The sequence below is a fragment of the Capra hircus genome, chromosome 9 (assembly GCF_001704415.2).
Source record: "Capra hircus breed San Clemente chromosome 9, ASM170441v1, whole genome shotgun sequence".
NCBI lineage: Eukaryota > Metazoa > Chordata > Mammalia > Artiodactyla > Bovidae > Capra > Capra hircus.
In genome coordinates, this window is record NC_030816.1 from 36,769,466 (window position 1) to 36,791,065 (window position 21,600).

General features: G+C 40.1%; 1 protein-coding gene across 1 annotated transcript in view; it reads left to right on the forward strand.

Annotated features, from left to right (window-relative positions):
* The window catches only part of SIM1 (single-minded family bHLH transcription factor 1), a 74,955-nt gene that overhangs the window by 26,045 nt on the left and 27,310 nt on the right, over positions 1–21,600 (forward strand). The window contains exon 10 of the mRNA XM_018053128.1: positions 15,358–15,526. Coding sequence (XP_017908617.1) covers positions 15,358–15,526 — 169 coding nt within the window. The remainder of the gene's footprint in view (positions 1–15,357; positions 15,527–21,600) is intronic.

Here is a 21,600-nt window from a genome sequence, read left to right on the forward strand (position 1 = left end):
AAAGAACCTGTGTGGCCAGCTCCAGATTGCAGGATGGGAAAGCCTCCTTCTAGCTGCATTTGACATTGTAATTCTACTGTTAGAATATGATGCAGCCTAACCCCTAGGTTTCTTACTTTCTTGTTTCAAACTCTGATAGTCATAGGGATGTTTTACAAGATATTTGAAACATGTGTAATGAAATGTCACTACATTTTTATTATATAGCTTTTATTATAAGCAATATAGCTTATTAGTTAAGAGTTTGGGCTCTGGGTCTATTGCCTATTTAAATCCCAATGATGCCATTCTGGGACTATGGGAAAAATTGCCTACCTTCACTGTCTTTCTTTTTTTTTAATCTGTAAAATGCGGGTAATGATTATATCTACCTTAGAGGGTCACTGTGAACATTAAATGAGATAATGTGTGAGGTTCTTGGAAGTATGCCTGATTACAAAGTAACACGGATTAAGTGTGAGTGATTAGGGTGATTATTTCAGTGAAGTTAAAGAGAATAATTTTTGGCTTACCTGTACACATGGAATAAATGTCTGTGAGTCTTCGGGCTGAAGGAGGGACAGCGCAACTCAGGAAGGCAGAGGGTTGCCCAAGAATGAAAAGTCACCAAACATTCTGATGCATCTGAAAAGGGTTGTGAGACTCTCCTTCAGCTGGTGAGGGCTAGTGGATCTGTAAGCATTTATAAATGATTTATTGAGCACCTATAATGTGTCAGGCACAGCGCTACATTCTGGGGACATCAAAATGAACAAGACAATACCCGCAGGAAAAGAAAGAAGCGCCAGGCAGTAGACTAGTTTGATTTCCCCCTTGGCTTACTGACGACCGAGATTCCTTCCTGGAGGGATGTGTTTCCACCCACATTAGAAAGAACAGGGCCCCAAGAACCTTAGGACTGTTCAGACATCCGTGGGGGATAAGCTTGTAGGGGAGATCAGACTCCCCTCTGGTTAGGTGATGGGAGGGAGTGGAGGTGATGGGAGGAGCTGGGCCCCTGGAGAGAGCTGTGTGCGTGTGCGTGTGTGTGTGTGCATGTGCACACACGTGTGTGTGTGTATGTATGGAGATCATGACTGGTAGCAAAGTGACTGACTGCAGCTAATAAGTCCAGCTTGAATACTCACAGGGACAGTACCCGGGATAAGTCCTGTGTATCTCACTACCTGAGCCGCAGAGAGAATAGCTGTTCCCAGGCTGACTTCTGTTGGAAAGATGTTGAATAGCTCTCTGTTCTGCTTTGAATGGGATTTTTGAGTATTTTGTGGGGCTGACTTCTGATAGGATTATGAAGCTCAACAAATTGTGAATTAAAGAATCTCTCTAGAGTTAAAACAGTCTTTGCAGATTTATTACATTTTTAGAAAGTGTCACTAATTATTTTAAGTTTTTGCAATATTTTAAGCTTCTTATAAAGGGTAATTCCCAGATTGTCTTACCCTGGAGAGATTGGAAGATGATGATCTGCTCAAGCTGAAGGAGGGATGAGAAGGTGCTCTCTTGCCTGGAAAGGTTAGGGAGGAAGAAGGACTTACGTTTGACGGGTGGCTAATTTGTGCCACAGGCTCACAGAGACCAAGTGACTTAGCCAATACAACACAGCTCATGAGTGAGCATACCAATCCAGGGCCTAGAATCCAGAGCCTACCTGATTTCCTGTTGGGCTTGGTGTCTTTAAGCTGGTAACTGTACTAGGATGTTGTTGTTGTTCAGTCATTCAGTTGTGTCTGACTCTTTACAACCCCATGAACGACCAGGCTTGCCTGTCCTTCATGCTCTCCTGGAGTTTGTTCAAACTCATGTCCATTGAGTCATGAGCCATCCAACCATCTCATCCTCTGTTGTCCCCTTCTCCTCCTGCCCTCAATCTTTCCCAGCATCAGGGTCTTTTCCAATGAATTGACAATTTGCGTCAATATTGATGCAAGTGGCCAAAGTATTGGAACTTCAGCTTCAGCATCAGTCCTTCCAATGAATATTCAGGATTGATTTCCTTTAGGATTGACTTGTTTGATCTCCTTGCTGTACAAGCGACTCAAAAGTCGTGCTAGGGTGAAACATATGAAATTGCCATTTCTAGACATTAGAATAGTTCAAAATTAACAATTTCATAAATTCTGCCTATTACTCAGGAATTGATAGGATGTTTTACAAAGATTTTTACCAAGGTCTGTGGACAGGTCACTCTCTTGTACAATATGGGGTCTCCATTGCTTTCCAGTCTGGGTACACTCAGAACCAGTCAGCTCACCTTCCATACCTCAGCCCTCTCCCCTCCACCAGTTTAAGCACCAACATTTAAGACATGTTCACCCAGCTGTAAGCTGTAAGCATCACCTATAGATCATTATTTTATTTAGAACATCTTATATTTTACCAGGATTCAAATGCAAGCTGCTGTCTTTACTAGAAGAACATCTTTCCTTTGATTGATTGCTAAATAGATAGAGCTTGTGAAAAGATCTCTCTCTCTCTCTCTTTTTTTCCCTGGGATTTCTTGTTCAAACAGAATTTGTTGTATCCACATCAGTAAAGCCGTGCTAATACGGGCTGCTGGCCAGATCGTGAAAACAGCCTCATTACATTGAACTGGATGTCATAATGGTACCCATTAAGGTGGAATTCCCTCTGTGTTTGTACTTTTAAACCCAAGTCCCTTGCCACTTAAACATCTCTCAGAATAGCAACATTCTCTGGTAACACAGTCTGAGAATGTGCTGGCTCTCCCCTCCTCCTACTGAAAACCACGATAAAAATAGAATCCTGGGTCCAGAGCATTTTTAGGGGTTTTCAGTTTGCTGCTGCTCCTTGGCCATTCATTCCACTCTCTGCGCTTGTGATGACTGTAATATGTTCTGATGGCTGAAAGTAAGGACCCACAAGATTTACTTCTTTCGACACTCCCCTTAATTGCTACTGGAGTCCAAGTATACAGCAGGAAAAGAGCAGCATTTTTTTTTCCTCCAGAATTAACCGAATGCAACACAAGAGTTTTCATTTTAATTTTTAAAAGCCGTTAAGAGACTAATAGCATCACAGCATTTCTATTAGCTGTTGAAATCTCACTATCATCCTGGCAAAGTGAAGTTATTTGTTGTGCTGGATTTGGGTAATGGACCCCTGCAGGGTTATAGCTTAGGAATGCTGGAAGGATGAAGCCCACAAAGGGGAGGGCAGAGTGGGTGTCAATCTCATTCCTCCAATTAGAGCAGTTAAAGAAATAGCAAAGTGCAGGGTGGCATTTATTGTGAGGGCTAATTGAAAACCAGAGGAAAATATTGAGATGCTACATGGCGTTTCACATTATAATCTCTTTTCTATTTGTGTCTCATTTCCATTGACTCAATAGGACCTTCATTATAAACAAATTTCTGTCATTAGATTCAGCTTAATTTCTGTGGCTGTAATTAAGAGGATGGTAAGAAACATTTGAGAGCATAGTCCTCTCTACTGAAAACTGGGCATGGTTCTTGAAGTTTACCTGGCAAGTTTTTTCCTAGTGCCATCTACATGACAAACTCTGTGGTGAGATCCTGTCATGACCAAAACAGACAAGGTTCCGACCCTCATGGAACATGATTTAGTGGGAAGAAATAGACAGTACTTATAAACAAAGAAGCAAGTTGGGTGATGTCAAAAAATGAAAGGAAAAAAATTAAGCAGGACAAAGAGATGGAAGTGGGCAGAGAGGGCTTCTCTGAGGACTCTTAAATGAAGGGAGGGAGGCAGCCATATGGAGGCCTGCAGGGAGAACATTTCCACAGTGAGAAGCGAGTGTAAAGGCCCAGAGGCAGAAACCATCCTGGTAAGTTGATGAACAGAGGAGGTGTGGCTGGAGCAGAGAAAGAGAGGGGAAGAACAGAAGAAGATAATGCTAGAATAGGCAGAGTCAGATCATGTTGAGTTTTGAAGGCCTTGGGAAGCCATTGGAGAGTTTTGAGCCAAAGGCATGGCATGAAGTAATAGAAGCTTTGAAAGGGTCATCTGGCCGATGTGGAGAGTAAACTTCAGGGTGGGTAATGGGAAGAGGCAGGGAGACGAGGTAGGAAGTGATTATAATCACCTAGATTAAGGAAAATGATGGCTTGAAAGAAGGAGGTAGTGGTGAAGGGTCAGGTTCAGGATGTTTTCAAGGCAGACTGATGGGGTTTGCAGATGGATTGGACATGAGTTATGAAAAAAATAGGAGTCAAGAATGGCAACCTCAGGAACCTGAGTGAATAATGGGAAGAAAGAGATTTGTAGGAAAGGGCAGCAATCAAGAGTTGTATGTGGACATGTTTATTTTGAGATGCCTGTTGTTCATCAGAGTGAAACATCAGGTAGGCAATTGGATCTGGGTGTCCTGGAGTCTGAGGAGGTCTGAGCTAGAGATGGGGATCATCAACGTATGGAATTTAAAGCCAGCAAAGGGACTGAGATCACTAGGGAGTGGATCTGAATAAAGAAGCAGCCTGAGGACCAAGCCCTGCAGCCTGAGTGGTGTAGAGTCTGCAGGAACAGGAAGTGTCCAAGAGGAGGCTGAAAGGAAGCAAACAGTCAGGGATGGGGATGGGAGTAGTTTGGTGAAATATATGCAGTCAGGGCAGTTCCTGGGGGAAGTGTGAATTTTGTCTTTGGAATGTTCCCTCCCTTTTCAGTGGTTTTCTATTTTCCCTGTGGTGCCCTTTCTTTCCTCTGATTCTGTTAGTTTCTCTCATCCCTGATAACAATTGCCCTAGTTCTCAAAGTGTGGTCCACTGACTGGCAGCATCAGCACCATCCAGGAGCTTGTTAGAAATGCAAATTGTGAGCTCCATCCTAGACCGGCAAATGAGAAACTCTAAGAAGTAGAGCGTAGTAAGCTGTGTTTTAATACATTTTTTATGTGCTTTTGATGCATGCAGAAATTTGAGAATCACTGCTCTAGGGAAAGGAACTGATAAACTGAATCAATGAAAGATAATAGATGAGGCTTATCCTGTTGTCCTTTTCTGAGCCATCTGTCTACAGCCAAAGAAATAAATGTCTAATGTCAGATTTTGATCATCAACCACTAGACTATTCTTGAGACGTCTTCATGGGAGCCAAGGAAACTTCTCCATCCCTACAAATCATAAAAGCAGGCAGCTACCTACTTGCCTATCCTGTCTACGATGCTGCTGCTGATGCTAAGTCGCTTCAGTCATGTCCGACTCTGTGCGACTCCATTGATGGCAGCCCACCAGGCTCCTCTGTCTCTGGGATTCTCCAGGCAAGAACACTGGAGTGGGTTGCCATTTCCTTCTCCAATGCATGAAAGTGAAAAGTGAAAGTGAAGTCGCTCAGTCGTGTCTGACTCTTAGCGACCCCATGGACTGCAGCCTACCAGGCTCCTCCATCCATGGATTTTCCAGGCAAGAGTGCTGGAGTAGGGTGCCATTGCATTCTCTGATCTTGTCTTTAGAGTGGGCTCTATTTATAACTATATATTCTATATAGTATTATACAAGCTCACCGACTCCACATATGGCAGTAATGAGAAATTTAGCATTTTAACAGGCAATCCAAAATCCCTAGCGGCAGTTAAGAACTTATTTTGTTAAAACACATCTTACTTATCAGGCAATTTAAAATAAAACCTGAATACCAAGGTACATAATAATAATAACAGAACATTTGTTGAGTGGTAAATTCTTATTCATAAAATACATGTCAAATTTATTTTAGCTGTTTAAATAATAGAGTTTAATATATATTTAGTTAAGCATTACAATAGTAAGGACTTAAGGAGATTAGAAATAAATGAATCCAATTAAAGAACACGTCTGTGAGATTTGATATGTCATAGGTATGAATGAACTGTTTGCTCAGCAACTGTAAAGAAACCATTAAATGATTAACTATCTAGAATAGGTTTAATCAAGAATAAATGCTATAGGACATATTTTAAAATATTTAAGTTAAACAAATGAAGACTTGTGCATTTGAAAACACAGCATTACACCATCACACCATCATTTTTCGCTGCATCTTTTTCCAGGGAGTTTGAAACCTGAGGTTCACCTTTTCTGTGATCTGCAGAAATGCCAGGGTCTTGTCTTGTATGGAAAAGGGCAGAGCTTCCAACAGCGTCATGAGGCTTGGCCTTGTGGGGCCTCCTCAAACACTGTGGGGAATTGGGGGACCCTGAGATCCTGAGGATAGGATTTGTTTGTGTGTGTGTGTTAGTCGCTCAGTCATGTCTGACTCTTTGCCACCAGAGGAGCCCGCCAGGCTCCTCTGTCCATGGAATTCTCTAGGCAAGAACACTAGAGTAGGTTTCCATTCTCTTCTCCAGGGGATCTTCCCAACTCAGGGACTGAATCCAGGTCTTCTGCATTGCAGGCAGATTCTTTACCATCAGCTACCAGGAAAGCCCAGGATTTGTCTACAGCCAAAGAAATAAGTGTCTAATGATAGATTTTGAATATCAACCAGTAGATTTTCTTGAGACATCTTCATGGGAGTCAAGGAAACTTCTCAGTATTGTGGGAAGACGATTTCTTTGTGATTACAGGTTTCTTTTCTATTCCTGGAGTTTGTATGGAGTTGAAAACAGGAGATGTGCTCTTTCACCCTCTCTGCCAAAGGGTTTTAGGGTTTATGAATCAACTTTCCAAGGGTCAGAAGAACTAGGTGAGCAAGCTATTGTGGGAGAATGGAACCACAACCAAATGTAAGGGGTTAGGTGAGGGATTCCCCAATTATTCATGTATCTCAGGTATTGGAAGATCTCTAAAGAGAAGATATATTTTAAAGACATCAGTTTCATAAATGACAGCAAAGGTGAGAGAGATGGACAGAGAGGGTGGGGAGGTGAGACAGATGGAAACAGATGAAAAAGAGGAGTCAGAGTGATATGTATGCATTTTATTTTCTATTTGTGGAAATTTCAAAACATAAGAAAAACTTGATTGGTATTTGTATCATTTTTCTTTCTTTATATTTGGCTTTTTTTTCTCTAGAAGTAGACTCAGATTAGGGGTTCTCACGATGGGGGAGGAGACTGACAGTTTTTAATTTATGCCTTTGATAAAAGAGGCAGCACATTTTGCATTTGTTTATTTGATTTTTAAAGATCACCTTAAGACAATAAAATATAGACTAGTTATAAGAGCAATAGGATTTGGAACTTTAGACCAGGAAAATTCACAAACACACCTAAACTTTAGTAGCCAGGTATAGAATGAATTAGAGAAGGTAACGGCACCCCAACCCAGTACTCTTGCCTGGAAAATCCCATGGACAGAGGAGCCTAGTAGGCTGCAGTCCATGGGGTCGCTAAGAGTCAGACACGACTGAGTGACTTCACTTTCACTTTTCATTTTCATGCATTGGTGAAGGCAATGGCAACCCACTCCAGTGTTCTTGCCTGGAGAATCCCAGAGACAGAGGAGCCTGGTGGACTGCCATCTATGGGGTCACACAGAGTCGGAAACGACTGAAGTGACTTAGCAGTAGCATAGAATGAATTTCTGAGCATAAAAAATTAACTTCCTCAGAATAAGAAATGTGTCCCCCAAGTAGGGTTTATGCCATTTAAACAATGACAAATATGTCATTTATAAACTCACATGAAGCTAAACTCTTTTAAGAAACTCCATGGTGAGCCTTCCTTTTTTTCAATTATAAGTAATATTTTAAGTCATAGTCTCCAAAGAAGGAAATAAAATGCCCCATAGTTCCCTTGAAAGCCTTTAGAGACAGATAATTCTAGAAGGTAGGAAGGGTGGAAAATAGATCAGAAAGTAAGTGAAATGTACAGGCACTGAGAGAGCAGAAGGACATGTGGACATTTAAAAATGATAAATGGTGCACACGAGATGTTGAACCTATGGGAAAAGAAGTTCAGCCGTGCTTTCTCTTTTGTAACTTAACATTATTCACAAAGAAGCAGCCCAGGCTTCTTCTATGTAAAGAAAAGAAATTGGGAACCCATTTAACCATTAGATAGGAGTGCCTAAAGTTTGCCTCAATTGGTGTTTCTTTTTCAAGAAATATTTTTCTGATTATAAAAGTCACACATGTTTATTATAAAAAAATTAAGATAATGTGGAGTGTTATAAAGAGAATGTAAAGAACATCATTAATCTATTTTCCAGATCCCTACGGTTAACATTTTAGTTTTTTGCCACCCACTATATTACATGCTATGCTGTGCTGTGCTTAGTTGCTCAGTCATGTCCAAGTCTTTATCACACCCATATACATGCCTATACAGTACATGTTAATTTTTTAAAAGGTAATTTTTCACTTTATCTATAGTATTTCTACATTAACTAAAAAAAAATGACTGCATAATATTTTATCACAATGTTATGCCATAATTAATGCTTCTATTGTTGGTTCTTATTTGCTTATTTACAATTCAATATAAGAATTATGCTAATAAGCACCCTTTTATATAGCCTTTTGATACCCATCTCTGATTATTTTCATAAGATATAGAAGTGGAATTACTGGATTTAAGGTTTGGACAGACCTAAGGCTGTTGATAAAAACTGCTAGTTTATTCTCTTACTGGTAGTATGTATATATGCCCATTTCACCTTGTCTTCATTGAGATTTATTGTCATTTAAAAAATCTTTTCTAATTTGAAAGGCAAAAATGACATCTGATAGCTGATGAATTCACACAGGTTGTTGCTAGTGAGGCTGAACCTTTAGAGAGTTATTTCTCAGCAATTTGTGCATTGTTTACAACCTTTTTATGTTTTTCTATTACATAGATATTTCTTACTGATTTTTAGAAGTGTATCTCTGGGGATTTAAAGCACTATTACTACTCACCCCTTCAATATAACTCTAATGGTTCTACAGACATAGTTAAGGATGAAATTAATTTAGTATTCTAGTTTCCCTAATATCACATATGTCACGCTTGCATTACAACTTGATTTTTTAAGTGCAGTTAATATACATACCACTAAAATGGTAGCCTATGATTTGTTTCTTTGATTAAGATCACACAGAATTTCAGAATGATTACTATTAATTATAACCTGGGAATTTAAAAATGCCTCACATAAACTTGCTTACCTAGCAGATATTTCTTTCCCATATATGTAGAAAGTTTTGCCAATTTTTAAATTTTGGGTCATTTGGATTGGAAAAGAATGACAGTTTATTGCAGTGAGAATTGTTTTGTCAACCATTTGCAAGTGAGTGTTTTTCTCTGTAAGATATATTGCAAGACAGTAAACAAAGACCATTAGAAGAGAAAAAATTTAGGAGGTTGTCGTTAGATGGGTTTCCCAGGTGGCACAAGTGCTAAAGGACCTGCCTGTCACTGCAGAAAACTTAAAAGAGACATGGGTTAGATACCTGGGTCAGAAGATCTCCTGGAGGAGGGCATGACAGTGCACTCCAGTATTCTTGCCTGGAGAATCCTGGACAGAGGAGCCTGGTGGGCTGCAGTCCATGGGGTCGCAAAGAATCCAACACGATTGAAGTGACTTAGTCTACAGGTACCCACACACTTCATCAGCTATTCCATTCATGTGAGAGAGAATAAGGGCTGAATGAGTGGTCGGGGCAGTGACTGGTATAGGAGCTCAAGAGAGACAGCCAGGAGAGATCACTGTGGCCAATGAGGGGAAGGGAATAGTTAGGCGCAGCATGTGCAGTCTTAGCTATATTTCAGTTTGTGTCATGGGTTTGCACAAATGCATTATGCTATCCCTGTTGTGAAGATGGTTGGTTTTGCCACATCTTACATTACAGTTTTTGACTTACTTTTTAGTTGTTGCTGTTTGCCTGCTGTTTATACCCCTGCTTTTCCTTCTTGAAATCACAACATGATGGTAAACCTCATTCACTATTATGTAACATTTACTGTCACATACGGGAAGGGTAAACCATCCTTTACCCTTGTGGGGCTGTCCACTCCATAGCATGTTGGATGAAACCTACAAAATGGAGGAGAAAGAGGTTTCTAGGCAGAGGCAATGTTTATATAAAACCCAAGACTTTTGGGGAACTATTAAAATCACCAAATCAAATGGAGAAAACCACAAGGAGCAAACACAAATCCACTTATTAGTATGAGACTATTACATTTCCAAGGGTGCCTTCGCCTAATTTCCCAGCAGATTGTCTTCGTTCATGAACCCCTCACAGTATGGAATCCTCCTTATCAGCTATCTCTGCTGGGCTCCGTGGGAGCCTGAAAATGAAGCAGAAAGTAGGTCTCTCTGCTGTGGAGGTTTACCCAGTGGCCAGGCTGCAGCTCTGCCAGAATATAAAGAAGGTCATGCACTTCGTGTAACAGTGACTCTAGAATCCAATTAAAAAGTTTAGTATAAGGCACAGTCATTCCTACTTAATCCGATCACGGTTTAATGCAATCCTCTGCTTATTTCAGTCAGCGCCTTTGGAGCCAAATCAATTGTATGTCTTTGTTTCCACGTTTTCCTCAGTAATTTGATCACCTTCAGCTGTTTTAAAAAAATGTAGCTCAATTGGGAAATCTGGCAACATCTTTTAAGAATCGCCACATAACATAAAGTCAACAAACTCCAGAATGGCCAGCTCCAAAACTGACAGGACAGAAGCAAAAATTCAGTAATCTTAAATAAAAGCAGTATAGGGTAAGGTAGAGATGAAGAGGGACATTCTTGCAAAGAATCTTGACTCAACATGAACTGATCAAATACTGTTGATTACTTCTCTGTGCACTCATTCCAACTCGCTTCAAGGGTCATACATGTGTTGGTGCTGCTGTCAGCATAGAGAATGCCAGGCTCCCAGTCAAAATGATAGATGTGATGTTGACGTATCTCTCTGAAGCTGACAGTACCTTTCAGCAGTGAAGACATCTTTTATTTGCTTTGCAAGAGGGCATCATTCTGAGCTTCCCATATCGCAAGTTGGCATTTACCTTGTGAGTGGTCATGGGATATTACTTAAGGAGAGGCTAAGGAGACCAATGGTGCGAAAATAGCCCCTTTTATTCAGTTGGAATTTGAGTAATTCTAAATATGTATATGACTATTATAAAGTTTGGAGTAGACTCAGATGGTTAATTCTGCAAATTGAATGATTTCTGGCTGTCCATAGTGGAATAAGAGGATTACTTTGGTCTATGAAAATATGGATGAGATTGACAAACTGCAAGTCCTAGTGATTGCAAATTACCTGTTTCACATTGCTTTCAGGGTCTGGGTACCTGAGGATGTCTACAGAGCTGGTACAAGTCATTAAAAGGAGAAAAATAAAAAGTAATTTGGTATCAACAGCCATTTTGAAAAATATGTCAAATGGCATATGCTACAGTTCCTCTTTTGCTAAGCTTTTGATAAGTATCTGGGAGAGCTGCCCTTAAGAGGGTTACCTGTGGGGTTCTGAATATGACCCATGTGGCGCTTCTCAAGAAAACTTGACCAGGGCTGACTTCTTCCTTTATTGAAGTCAGCTAAGTCAAGCTCCATACTCATTTCAGGGTCTAAGATCTGTGCACCCACATGTGTTATTTTGTCCTACTGCCCAGGGAAGCACTGACCGACTTTCCTAGGTGTACACCTACCTTTAAGGATATGTGTGTGATACCAGAATACATCTCTCTAGGGGAGGAGGGGGAGGGGGAGCCAGACTCTTCTTTGGGTCTAAGTTTGGAGGAAGGAAATGGAACTCGTAATGTGATTCCCATCAGTATCTAGACCTTTAATCTACACAAATGAAATACTCAGTTTAATAGAATTCTAACAGTAAAACAAATGCTTTGTTCTCAGTGAATCCACCATTCAGAGGGGCTCTTGGCAGCACATCAACCGTACTTGAAAAGTCTTTAAGTGGGTATTTTTTTATTGTGCTTTTCATCCTGACACATCTTTTGAGCTGCTAAGAGTCCCAAACAGAAACACTCTTCTCAGAAGGCCGCGTCTGTGTTGTGCTATGGTCTTCATTTGGTGACTTACCAATAAAAAACTTAATTAACTTAATAAATATTTTGGGCACACTACAATAGAGTTTAGAGGCTAAAAAGGAACAGAGCAAATCAAAATGAGTTTCGGATAGAAAGGAAAGGAATATGTCACAGGGAGGTGTTTGGAATGAAACGTATTACAATTGCTGTCAAGGTGGACCTGTTGATCTGGGGAAAGCGGGTGCCAAAAAGTGCCCTAGGGGGTGGGAATCATACTACTTATTGAGCATGTATTATCCTCTAGCGCTGTCCAATAAGCTATGCACAGCGTTTCATCTGAACCTCAGCACATCCCTATGAGGTGTAAAGAGGAAATTGAAGTCTAGACAGGTTATCACACAGTAAGAGGCTCACACTGTGATCTACTTGACTTCATGATCTGCTCAGTTTTGATGAATCCTTTTTTGTATTTTTTGGTGCACCAAAACAGTAATATTTTTATTGGTGTATCCAAAGTATAACTCTTTGGAGACTTCCCTGCTTATTCAGTTGTTAAGATTCTGGACTGCCACTGCAGGGGGCATGAGTCCAATCCCTGGTTAGGGAAGTTCCACATGCTACAATGTGGCAAAAAAAAAAAAAAAATCAAAGTATGACTTTTTATATCTATTAGCTTTTTCATATGAATATGTAGAATTTACAATCATTTATTGGCTTTCAAACTTTATTTAAGCCTATTTAATCTGGAGTATTTCATTGGTTGGAAACTATGCAAAAATTTTGGACTTTTTCAATGGTTAAGATGCATACTCTGGGGTCTGATAGTGTGTAAGAGGAAAGTGAATCCTGTTTACTTTCTGCTTGTAGCCTCTGCTTGTACATCTCTGTGCTGAAATGTTGCATTAAGAATGAACTGACAAAAATTAGTTAGCTGATTTTCAGAGGTATGGGTTTCTTGCTGTCAGTTCTAGGGGCTGAGTGGATACTCCACTGTCCAGTGGACGGAAGTACATTTTGACACAGAATATGGTCAAGGATGGGAGCTCTGCCTCCTGTCAGTGCCTAGCTTGCTCACTGTCACATGCACGTGACCTCAGGGTCAGGTGTGTCTGGGGACTCACAGCCCACAGGGGTCTTTTCCACAGAGAAAGGCTGTTGGGTTCTAGGTTATTAGCAGTTACTGAAGAAAGCAATCTTTTTTCAGTTGCATCCTTATCTTCTTCCTCTTCCATCTAGGTGAGCTACTGTGCCAGTTGCCATTGGAACAGACAAAATAGCTCTTGACAGTAGTCTTCCAGGAACTCAGAATCCGCTGGGCAAGATAAGATATAATCCCTTGAAAAATAAGATTTAAGGAGGAAAGAGGTAACCTTCTGGTTCCCTCCTCACTTCCCTCGGGAACTGGCCCCAGTGCTTTGGTCATGAAGGTAGTAACTTAGTCTTTCTGTTCATTGCTGTCCCCCAATGGCCACTACAGAGATGCTCAGTAAACACACACTGAAGGAACGGATGGGTTTAGCAGCCGGGAAGGGCTTTCTAGAGGTGAGTATGACTTAAGGTAGTTCTTTATAAGAGGGATTTTAAGAAACAGAAAGTCAAGAAAGTATAAGATCAGTCTGAGGAGAACTATTCTGGATGAAACAAGGGACTAATGAAGGAAAATTCTGAGATATTGTCAGAAAAATAGATGGGTGCCGCATTTTGGCGGGTAATGAGTTTCTGACCAGGGAGTGCTCAGAGTCTGTGCCGTGTGTGGTTCTTGGGAGTTAAGTAGAGCATATAACAGACCAGTGAGGTAATCAGACCCCCCCAAAACCCAGAAGACAAACTGCATGCCTACCTTCTAAATTTTTGTTACTCACATAAGGAGAATTTTTTTGTCTTTTTAAAAAAGTTTATTTTTTAATTGAAGGATAATTGCTTTACAGAATTGTGTTGGTTTCTGAGTAGATGAGCTATTTGATATGAAACCATTGTAATCTGATGACATGTATCACTACCCTCCAGTTAGTAGTAGTGATATTATTGGCCCTGTTTTAGCCGGTTTCTATTTCTGGTCACTTGAGGAGGAACTCCTTGCCTGAATTATACTTTTGCCTCTGCCTGATCTCTCTGTAGCAGGACAGATAGGGAGAAGGACAAGAAGGGAAATGAAAGTCACTGAACGGTGGAGATCTGCCAACCACTCTTACGTGTATAATTTTATCAAATACTACACTTAACATAGCTATCTTAATCTGAAGAGCGTGGAAAATGCATGCAGAATGTTTAAAAAGGCAAACCCATTAAAGAAAGGAAAAATACTATAAGAAAAAAAATAAAGAGACAGTGGAGTCTGTTGTACAGAATTCATGCCATGAGGATTTGTATACTTGCTAGAGGTGGTGACACATCAAACTTGGGCTCAGGGCTTTTTGACTTCATTGCAAAGAAGGAAACATGACGCATGATATGATTCACAGTGCTTGTGAGATAAAAGGAAATCAGTTACTCAGAAGCAGCCGGGCTAGTTCTGGAACCTGAGAGAAAGTTCTCCCATGAGTCCTCATAAGGAAGACTCTGAAACATTTTATTTTGGCTGCCAGTGGGAAGGATTGATATCCTCTTATGAAACCCGAGGAGTCAGCCAAGACTTCCTGCTGCCTGGGAGCAGGCTGAGGTGGTTGGTAGCTGTGGGCAGGGCCAAGCTGTCATCTTTAGTCCCTGAAGACCTCAGCAGTACCTTCTCAGTGAACTCTCTTGAGGTACATTTTTCCCCTGTCACATCACAGCCTGCAGTCATTATGTTTATTTCTTTATTGTTTCTTCTCCTCAAGAGATAGTAATCTGCACAGGGGTAGGGGGCTCTACATGCCTTATTTATCCTTTCATCTCCGTATAGCACAAAGTCTGATATGTTTTAGGAGCCTAATAAATACTTACTGAGTAAAGGAGTAGAAAGAACTGGTGGGAAAGTGTATCCTCAGGTAACTTAGTTAGCCTGTTGAAAAAGGATTTTTAACTAGTTAGCCTGGATACCCTAGTTTGCTAGCCATATGGGTATTTGGAATATTTACCCAGGATGACTGATCAAGGAACAGCTGATAAAAGACATTCTTTTTGTCAATGATCAGACAGCATCAGTTGGTCAGTTTTCTGCTGAGCTCATCCCACAAATAGAAAACCTTTATAATCCATAACTCACCAGCAGGGACACAAAAGCTCAGAGAACTAGAATTCTAGATTTATTTTCTACTATATAAAAATAATGAGCAATGTATATTTTAATCAAAGCATCTTCATGAGCATATCATATAATTTGGCAACTACATTCACAGACATTTGTTAAATGTTAGGTACTTCCAAAATAATCAAGGCGTTTGTGGAAACCAGTTATATGGCTAACTTTCACTTGATTCCTCTCCAAATATGAATGACTGTCATTTCCAGTAAGAGAATATGTGTATCCGTCTCCTGTGGTGGCCTATTAAGGGCTGTGTCTTCCCACCCTGCAGGGACACGGAATACAAAGGGCTGCAGCTCTCCCTGGATCAGATCGCAGCTTCCAAACCAGCCTTCTCCTATGCAGGCAGCTCCACTCCTGCCCTGACTGACAGCAGGAAGGGGGCCAAGTCCAGGCTCTCCAGCTCAAAGTCCAAATCCAGGACTTCCCCATACCCTCAGGTAGGTGCAATGCCACTTGGCAGTTTTCTTTTTCTGTGCCTTGGTTTGGTCTTGCAGTGGAAGAAGTATTGAAGCTGTTTGGAATTAATTAACTGGCTTTAATACATTTAAAACTTCTATAAATCTGGAAAGCTTTCTAAAAATATCTTCTTCTTTTAAAATAACTGTGCTAGTAAAAATTCGAAGTGATCTTGTGGTTTACTGCTTTTATATGAAGGTTGTGAGAGGCTTCATTGCAGTCAAAACCATAACTGTATTTTCAAGGAGAACGGTCCTGAGTTTTTTCCTCAACAACGATTAATCAGAAAGATGGGGCAAGCATAGAAAAATACGGAAAACAAGAGCTTGATGTAGAAAAATGGAATCTTAGGACAGGAATTGAAGTCAAAGGATAAATTAAGAGGTGGAGGCAAAAGATCAAGGGTACATTTCACCATGAGATTTGAGCACAGATGGACTGTTTATGGGGAGGAATGAAACAAAGAGGGCCTTCCAGATGGCAGGAATGGTAGAAAAAGCAGCCCTCTTCTCATCTTTGCAAGGTGGTGAGCTGATGAGACCCAGAGGAGGTATTCCAGAAACACCGCAAGGTACAAAGACAAGTCCTGATGCTCGGAAGGAAGAAAAGAATGTTTTTCCTTATCAGCCTCTGTGATATAGAAACTTGTCTATGTCAAATGTAAGCACAACTCTCTCCTGGCCTGAAGGAAGTAGGACAGAACTGAGGATTTTTCACTCCTGGTACCCTGTGACCATCCTTTTCTTTAAGGGCACCGTGTCCCAATTCCTGCAGTTCATTAGGGTAATTCAGGAGATGATTCCTGGGCTGGTAGAAAACCAGCTGGGATTCAGGGATTTTTCATCAAGGTGGTCTTTATCATTTGTGTTTTTAATTTTTTAAAGTAAAAATGGCAATCTAGCGATTCCAGAAACTATTATTTCCTTACTTATCAGAGCATTTTTAATTCTGACAACGTCAACAAGTATGTACTGTTTGAGGAAGTGTCATTCGTTGAGCTCATGGGTCACTAAGAAGCCTCTATGTGCTAGATTATTTTAGCTTGGTATGCGAAGATGAGATCTGTGTCCCAAGGGACTGCTGTCACGTGGTTCCAAATCTCCCACCAAGACCAGATTTCTTTACCCTGACAAAGTGTAAAGAGGAGTAGATGTGTGATGCCTGGACATTTTTCAGTGTAAACATTCTGTTATGAAGACTGAGCACTTTATGTATAAAGCGCATTTTAGTCCAAGTTACTGTAGTGGAGGAGCTGCTTCTTTTTACTGAGTATCTGAGAAGCTTTATTACTATCTCATACCTTGGGAAAAGAGTTTTACTGTCTCTTTTTATTGGAAGAATGAATTACTCCTCTGGGTAATTTTATCCTTATATGGATAGGAGTGCTGGACACATAAATGAAAGAAAAATTTAAATTAGGAAATACTAAGTTAAGAAGGAATTTGTCGATTGTTACAGAGAAATAAAGCTACAAAACCCAAATATCCCCACTGCACTTCCAAAACCTCACTATCTACATTTTCTTTCACCTCAGCTCTTAAGTCTAAAATTTCTTTAGTTTACAGTAATGTTGGACTACGATTTCCCATGTGGCAAGGAAATCCACCTGCCAATGCAGGAGATATAAGAGATATAGGTTTGATACCTGGGTCTGAAAGATCCCCTAGAGGAGGGAATGGCAACCCACTCCAGTATTCTTGCCTGGAGAATCCCATGGACAGAGAAGCCTGGAGGGCTACTGTCCATAGGGTGGCAAAGAGTCAGACATGACTGAAGCGACTTAGCACACAATGTTAGACTATCTACACATTAAAAAAAAAAAAAAAGTTTTAACTGCCATTAGACTGGTCCTTGGGTTCATGTGAGGAGGAGTTAATTTGAAATTGTACATGTTTCATAGTTTGTTTTTTTTTAAAGCAATACAGAAGAGTGGAAAGTAGCAAATCACCCACTATTTCCTCTTTTTCCCTCTCCAAAATGGTGGTTTCTTCTAGAAATGTACTATGATGCATAAAAATCATTCACCTGCACACACCTATGTTCACATAGAGTTTCTCTTGACTTTTTAAAATGTTCATTCTTGTGTTAATTCTTAGATAAATGCAGTCCTTAGAATTTTTGCCCTGTGTCTCATTTGAAATCTCAGTCATGAATTAAGTTTACTTAACATTTATGCGCCTAGTAAAGGTTATTCTTTAATTGCGTTTGCTTTAGATAATGATGGTGCTAGGTCAATCACTGACTGAGTTCCTAGTACATGGACTACTGATATGTAGAGATCGGAAATGGAACACAGTCTTTGCTTTCAAGGAGCCATGCGTGTAGACAGAGGCTTTGCAGTGAATTGTCCTAGGACAGTTGTCCTTGGGTAAACAGCGAGTCCTCTGGGGTGACACAGTAGAAAAGCATAACATCCAGGGCAAACTCATCCATTTCTGCTGAAAGGAAACAGCTCAGTACTACCATCTGGAATCCTACATCCTCAGAAATTTTAAAGAAAAGAAAATAGTGTCACTTCTCAAAAGTCTTATTTGGTCCAAATCACTCTTATATTATTGAAGAATACTTATTTTTCAACTTTCTTGCATTATTGCTATTACGTGTTGGTTCAGTCAGTGCTAGCTGGGTGCCTACATTAGAGAGATGCTACACTGGCCATTGTGATGAATGGGGTTAGTGGTTGAGTAGAAGGTGCCAGACTATAAAAAAGTGGTATAAGAAATGCCCTTAAGTGTTCCAGTACAGTTGGAATGATAAGTTATGAACTAGAATGAGGAGCATATAGAGGATGATGTATACCAAAGGCTTCAAGAGAGATGTCAGTCAGTATGCCTGGGGAGGGTTGTTGACCTAGCTCTGGGGGTAGAATTCAGGTATATGCACATAAGGGAAAGGAGAGGACCCTTCAGAAAGACCAAGATTCTGAAGAGATGCAGGAACACCCTGAGTGTGACTGGGGGTGACGTGGGGGAGAGTGGGTCCCTATGGTTAAGGACAAGGGGTTATATGTTTGGAAACATTCATTGATTGGTGCCAAATATCTGCGAGGTCAAGGCATTTGGATTTTGTTGTATGGAAAACCAGTAAAGGTTTTGAACTGGAAATGAAGCATTAAGGTGGCTGAAGCAAGGCAGACTACTTGGGAGGCTCATTTTAACAGTCCTAGGTGAGTCTAGGGGGGTCTGAGCTAAAGTTCTCAACTGAAGTGAAAAGCGCTGTAGAGGAAGGAAGGATAAAATTATTTTTATCCTTGACTGCTTGTACCTCTTCTCATTATAGATATATTTTGATCATTATAGATATATTTTTGAAATTATATATATTTGGTTGCTCTGGGTCTTTGTTGTGGAGCATGGGCTCTCTAGTTATGGTGCGAGGACTTAGTTACCCCATGGCATGGGGGATCTTAGTTCCTGGACTAGGGATTGAACCCTTGTCCCCTACACTAGAAGGCAGATTTTTAACTACTGAACCACCAGGGAAGTCTGTGAAATTGTATTTTAAAGCTTACATTTTGTATTTAGTGACATGTATTGAATTTTCCTTTATATATTAATAGATGCACAATAAATTTATTTTTATTTACAAAATGATGGAGATTTTCATAGTATTTAATTTTAAATGCTTCTTCCTCCTCTCAAAAATACAATCTTTTACTTTTTGTTATTTCCATGTTTACATATTTTTAGTATGCAAATTCTTATCAGATTTTTCAAGAGGCTGTTTCGAGAACAAACAAACAAAATTGAGCTCATAAGGTAACATCTTGTGCTTTTTATTAGTTATGAAAATGATGTAATGATGCTATCAATATTATTTATTAAGCTCTTTGCTCTATTATGTATTAGGCATATCTGGAAATTTCTAACAGACATTTGATGAATAGCAAACAGCACCACTGCTTTTCGGAATTATTTAGGTACTCTTCTTTGAAGATGCGAGACATGCACAAATTGTAATTCACTGTCACTACTCAGTTTGCAGTAGTAGATGAACTTTCAGGTCCCCACTTGGTATGAGATGCCCTTGGGAATGATTTTAGACTTGATTATATTATAGTCACTTAATGAATGACTCCATCACCTTTGTACTTCTATGTATTGCTCGGGACAAGAGAGGTCAAAATTGTTTTGAATGGTTTTGAAAGATTTGTTTTAAGAAATATTATAGATAACTCCCGAAGATTCTGCAGGTAGCTACTATGCTGCTGTAGAGCTATCGTAACAATATGAACGTTATATTTTATTGGTACTGTGTTTATATTCATGAATATAGCAACTTGTTTTTTTCACAGTTCTGTTGAATTAAAAATACTGAGTTTATGGAATTTATTTTTCAGACCTTACCTCTAGCAACTGCTAGAGTCTCTTCCATCTATTTTGAAGGAACTAGTCATGGCTACTCCAATACAGTTGGGAGTTATCTTGACATAGTGTAGCCACATCAATCATGTATAAATTGCCCCCTGATTCTAGTTTTCTTTAAACTTTTCCTCTTGGCATGTTTATAGTTGTTACATTTATTAGAGACAGTGCGTGCCCTCCTGTTTTATTGCCTCATTCTGCCCTCCTCTTGCTTTCTCCCTAGTCAGTAATAAGCAATACACTATATAATTCTATAATAACAGTGCATAAAACTATGTATGCTTCTGAAATCTGAAAGTATTTAATCTCTTGTTACAGATACACTGTAACACCTGCAGGTTTAACTCCACATCTGTTACCTTAAATAATCCCACAGAACCCTCTTAATTTTCACTGCCAGCAATCTGGCTTCCTTTCGGTGAAGGTAGAAGCTCTCTTCCTACAGAGGTTCTTTCTGGCCTCAAAAAAATACACCAGTGACTCCTATGCTGACTTTTGAAGCTACAGAGAAAAGAAGGACCAAGAATTCCCCTTACACATAGTATCAATACTTTTATCAATACTAGGATAGATAGCCCTTCATTTCATGTTTTATATGTTACATAAAAACATGTAATCCTTGACCATTAACAACAAAAACTGTAAGGCATCTTGCAAAAAAAAAAAAAGAGGTTATCTTCTCTGAAATTCTTATACTGTACAGGCTTTTTATGTTTTCTGGTTGTATCTGAGCTTCAGATATCATCTCTTCTATAGAAATATCAGGAGATTATTATTAGAAGATGAAAGGAAGAAAATTTGGAGGCAGTAAATGGGGACTTTAAGATCCTTGAGGACAGGAGATTTTGCCCTTGATAACCAGATTGCTTTGGGTACCCAAAAGCCCTTAGAACGTATTGAGTGAATAGGTCAATGAATTGATAGATGAGTGAAGTTGATAAGATAGGTGGATAAAGAAACAGAGGAGGGCTGAGATGACCTCAGTATATAGCCCTTTCCCCAGAAGGCTTACAGATTCAGTGGGGGAGATAAAAATGTAAACAAAAAATTTAAACACAGTGTAGCATGTATGTGATAAAGGCGTCGTTGGCAGTGGTAAAGCTCTGGTCGTGTCTTGCAGGGGCTCCCTTGCCCTTCCAGCAGTGAACTGGAGGTGGGAGTTGGAGGCTGATAATAGCCTCTAGGCCTAGAGACCTTCATACCTTGGGATGTTTCCAGCAGGTTCAAATTTATTTCTGTTTTGGGACTTCTGTGGTGGTCTAGGAGCTAAGACTCAGTCCTCCCAATGAAAATGGTACAGGTTTGATCCCAGGTCAGGGAACTATATCCTGCATGCCCCAGCTAAGACCCAGCATAGCCAAATAAATAAATAAATACTAAAAAAAAAAAAAAATTATTCCTGTTTGTAAGGTTTGCAGCGGGGCTGCAGGTTGACAGTCAATAAGGCCCTAACCTCTTGGGCGCCCTGTCAAAGGCCAGACTCACTCTCCACCTCCAGTTGTGCTTTCACCCCTTACCCATTTATCCTTCTTCTCCCACTGCCTGTGTCCCAGGAGCTCTGTCATGCTAGAGGACTGGAGCTCATCTTAATTTTCTGTCCACTTTGGAAATTTTTCATTTTCAGTCTTTCCTGCTTCTCAGATTGACCTTAAAGGACCGCTGATCATGTCAGTGTTTGGAGAATTGCCACA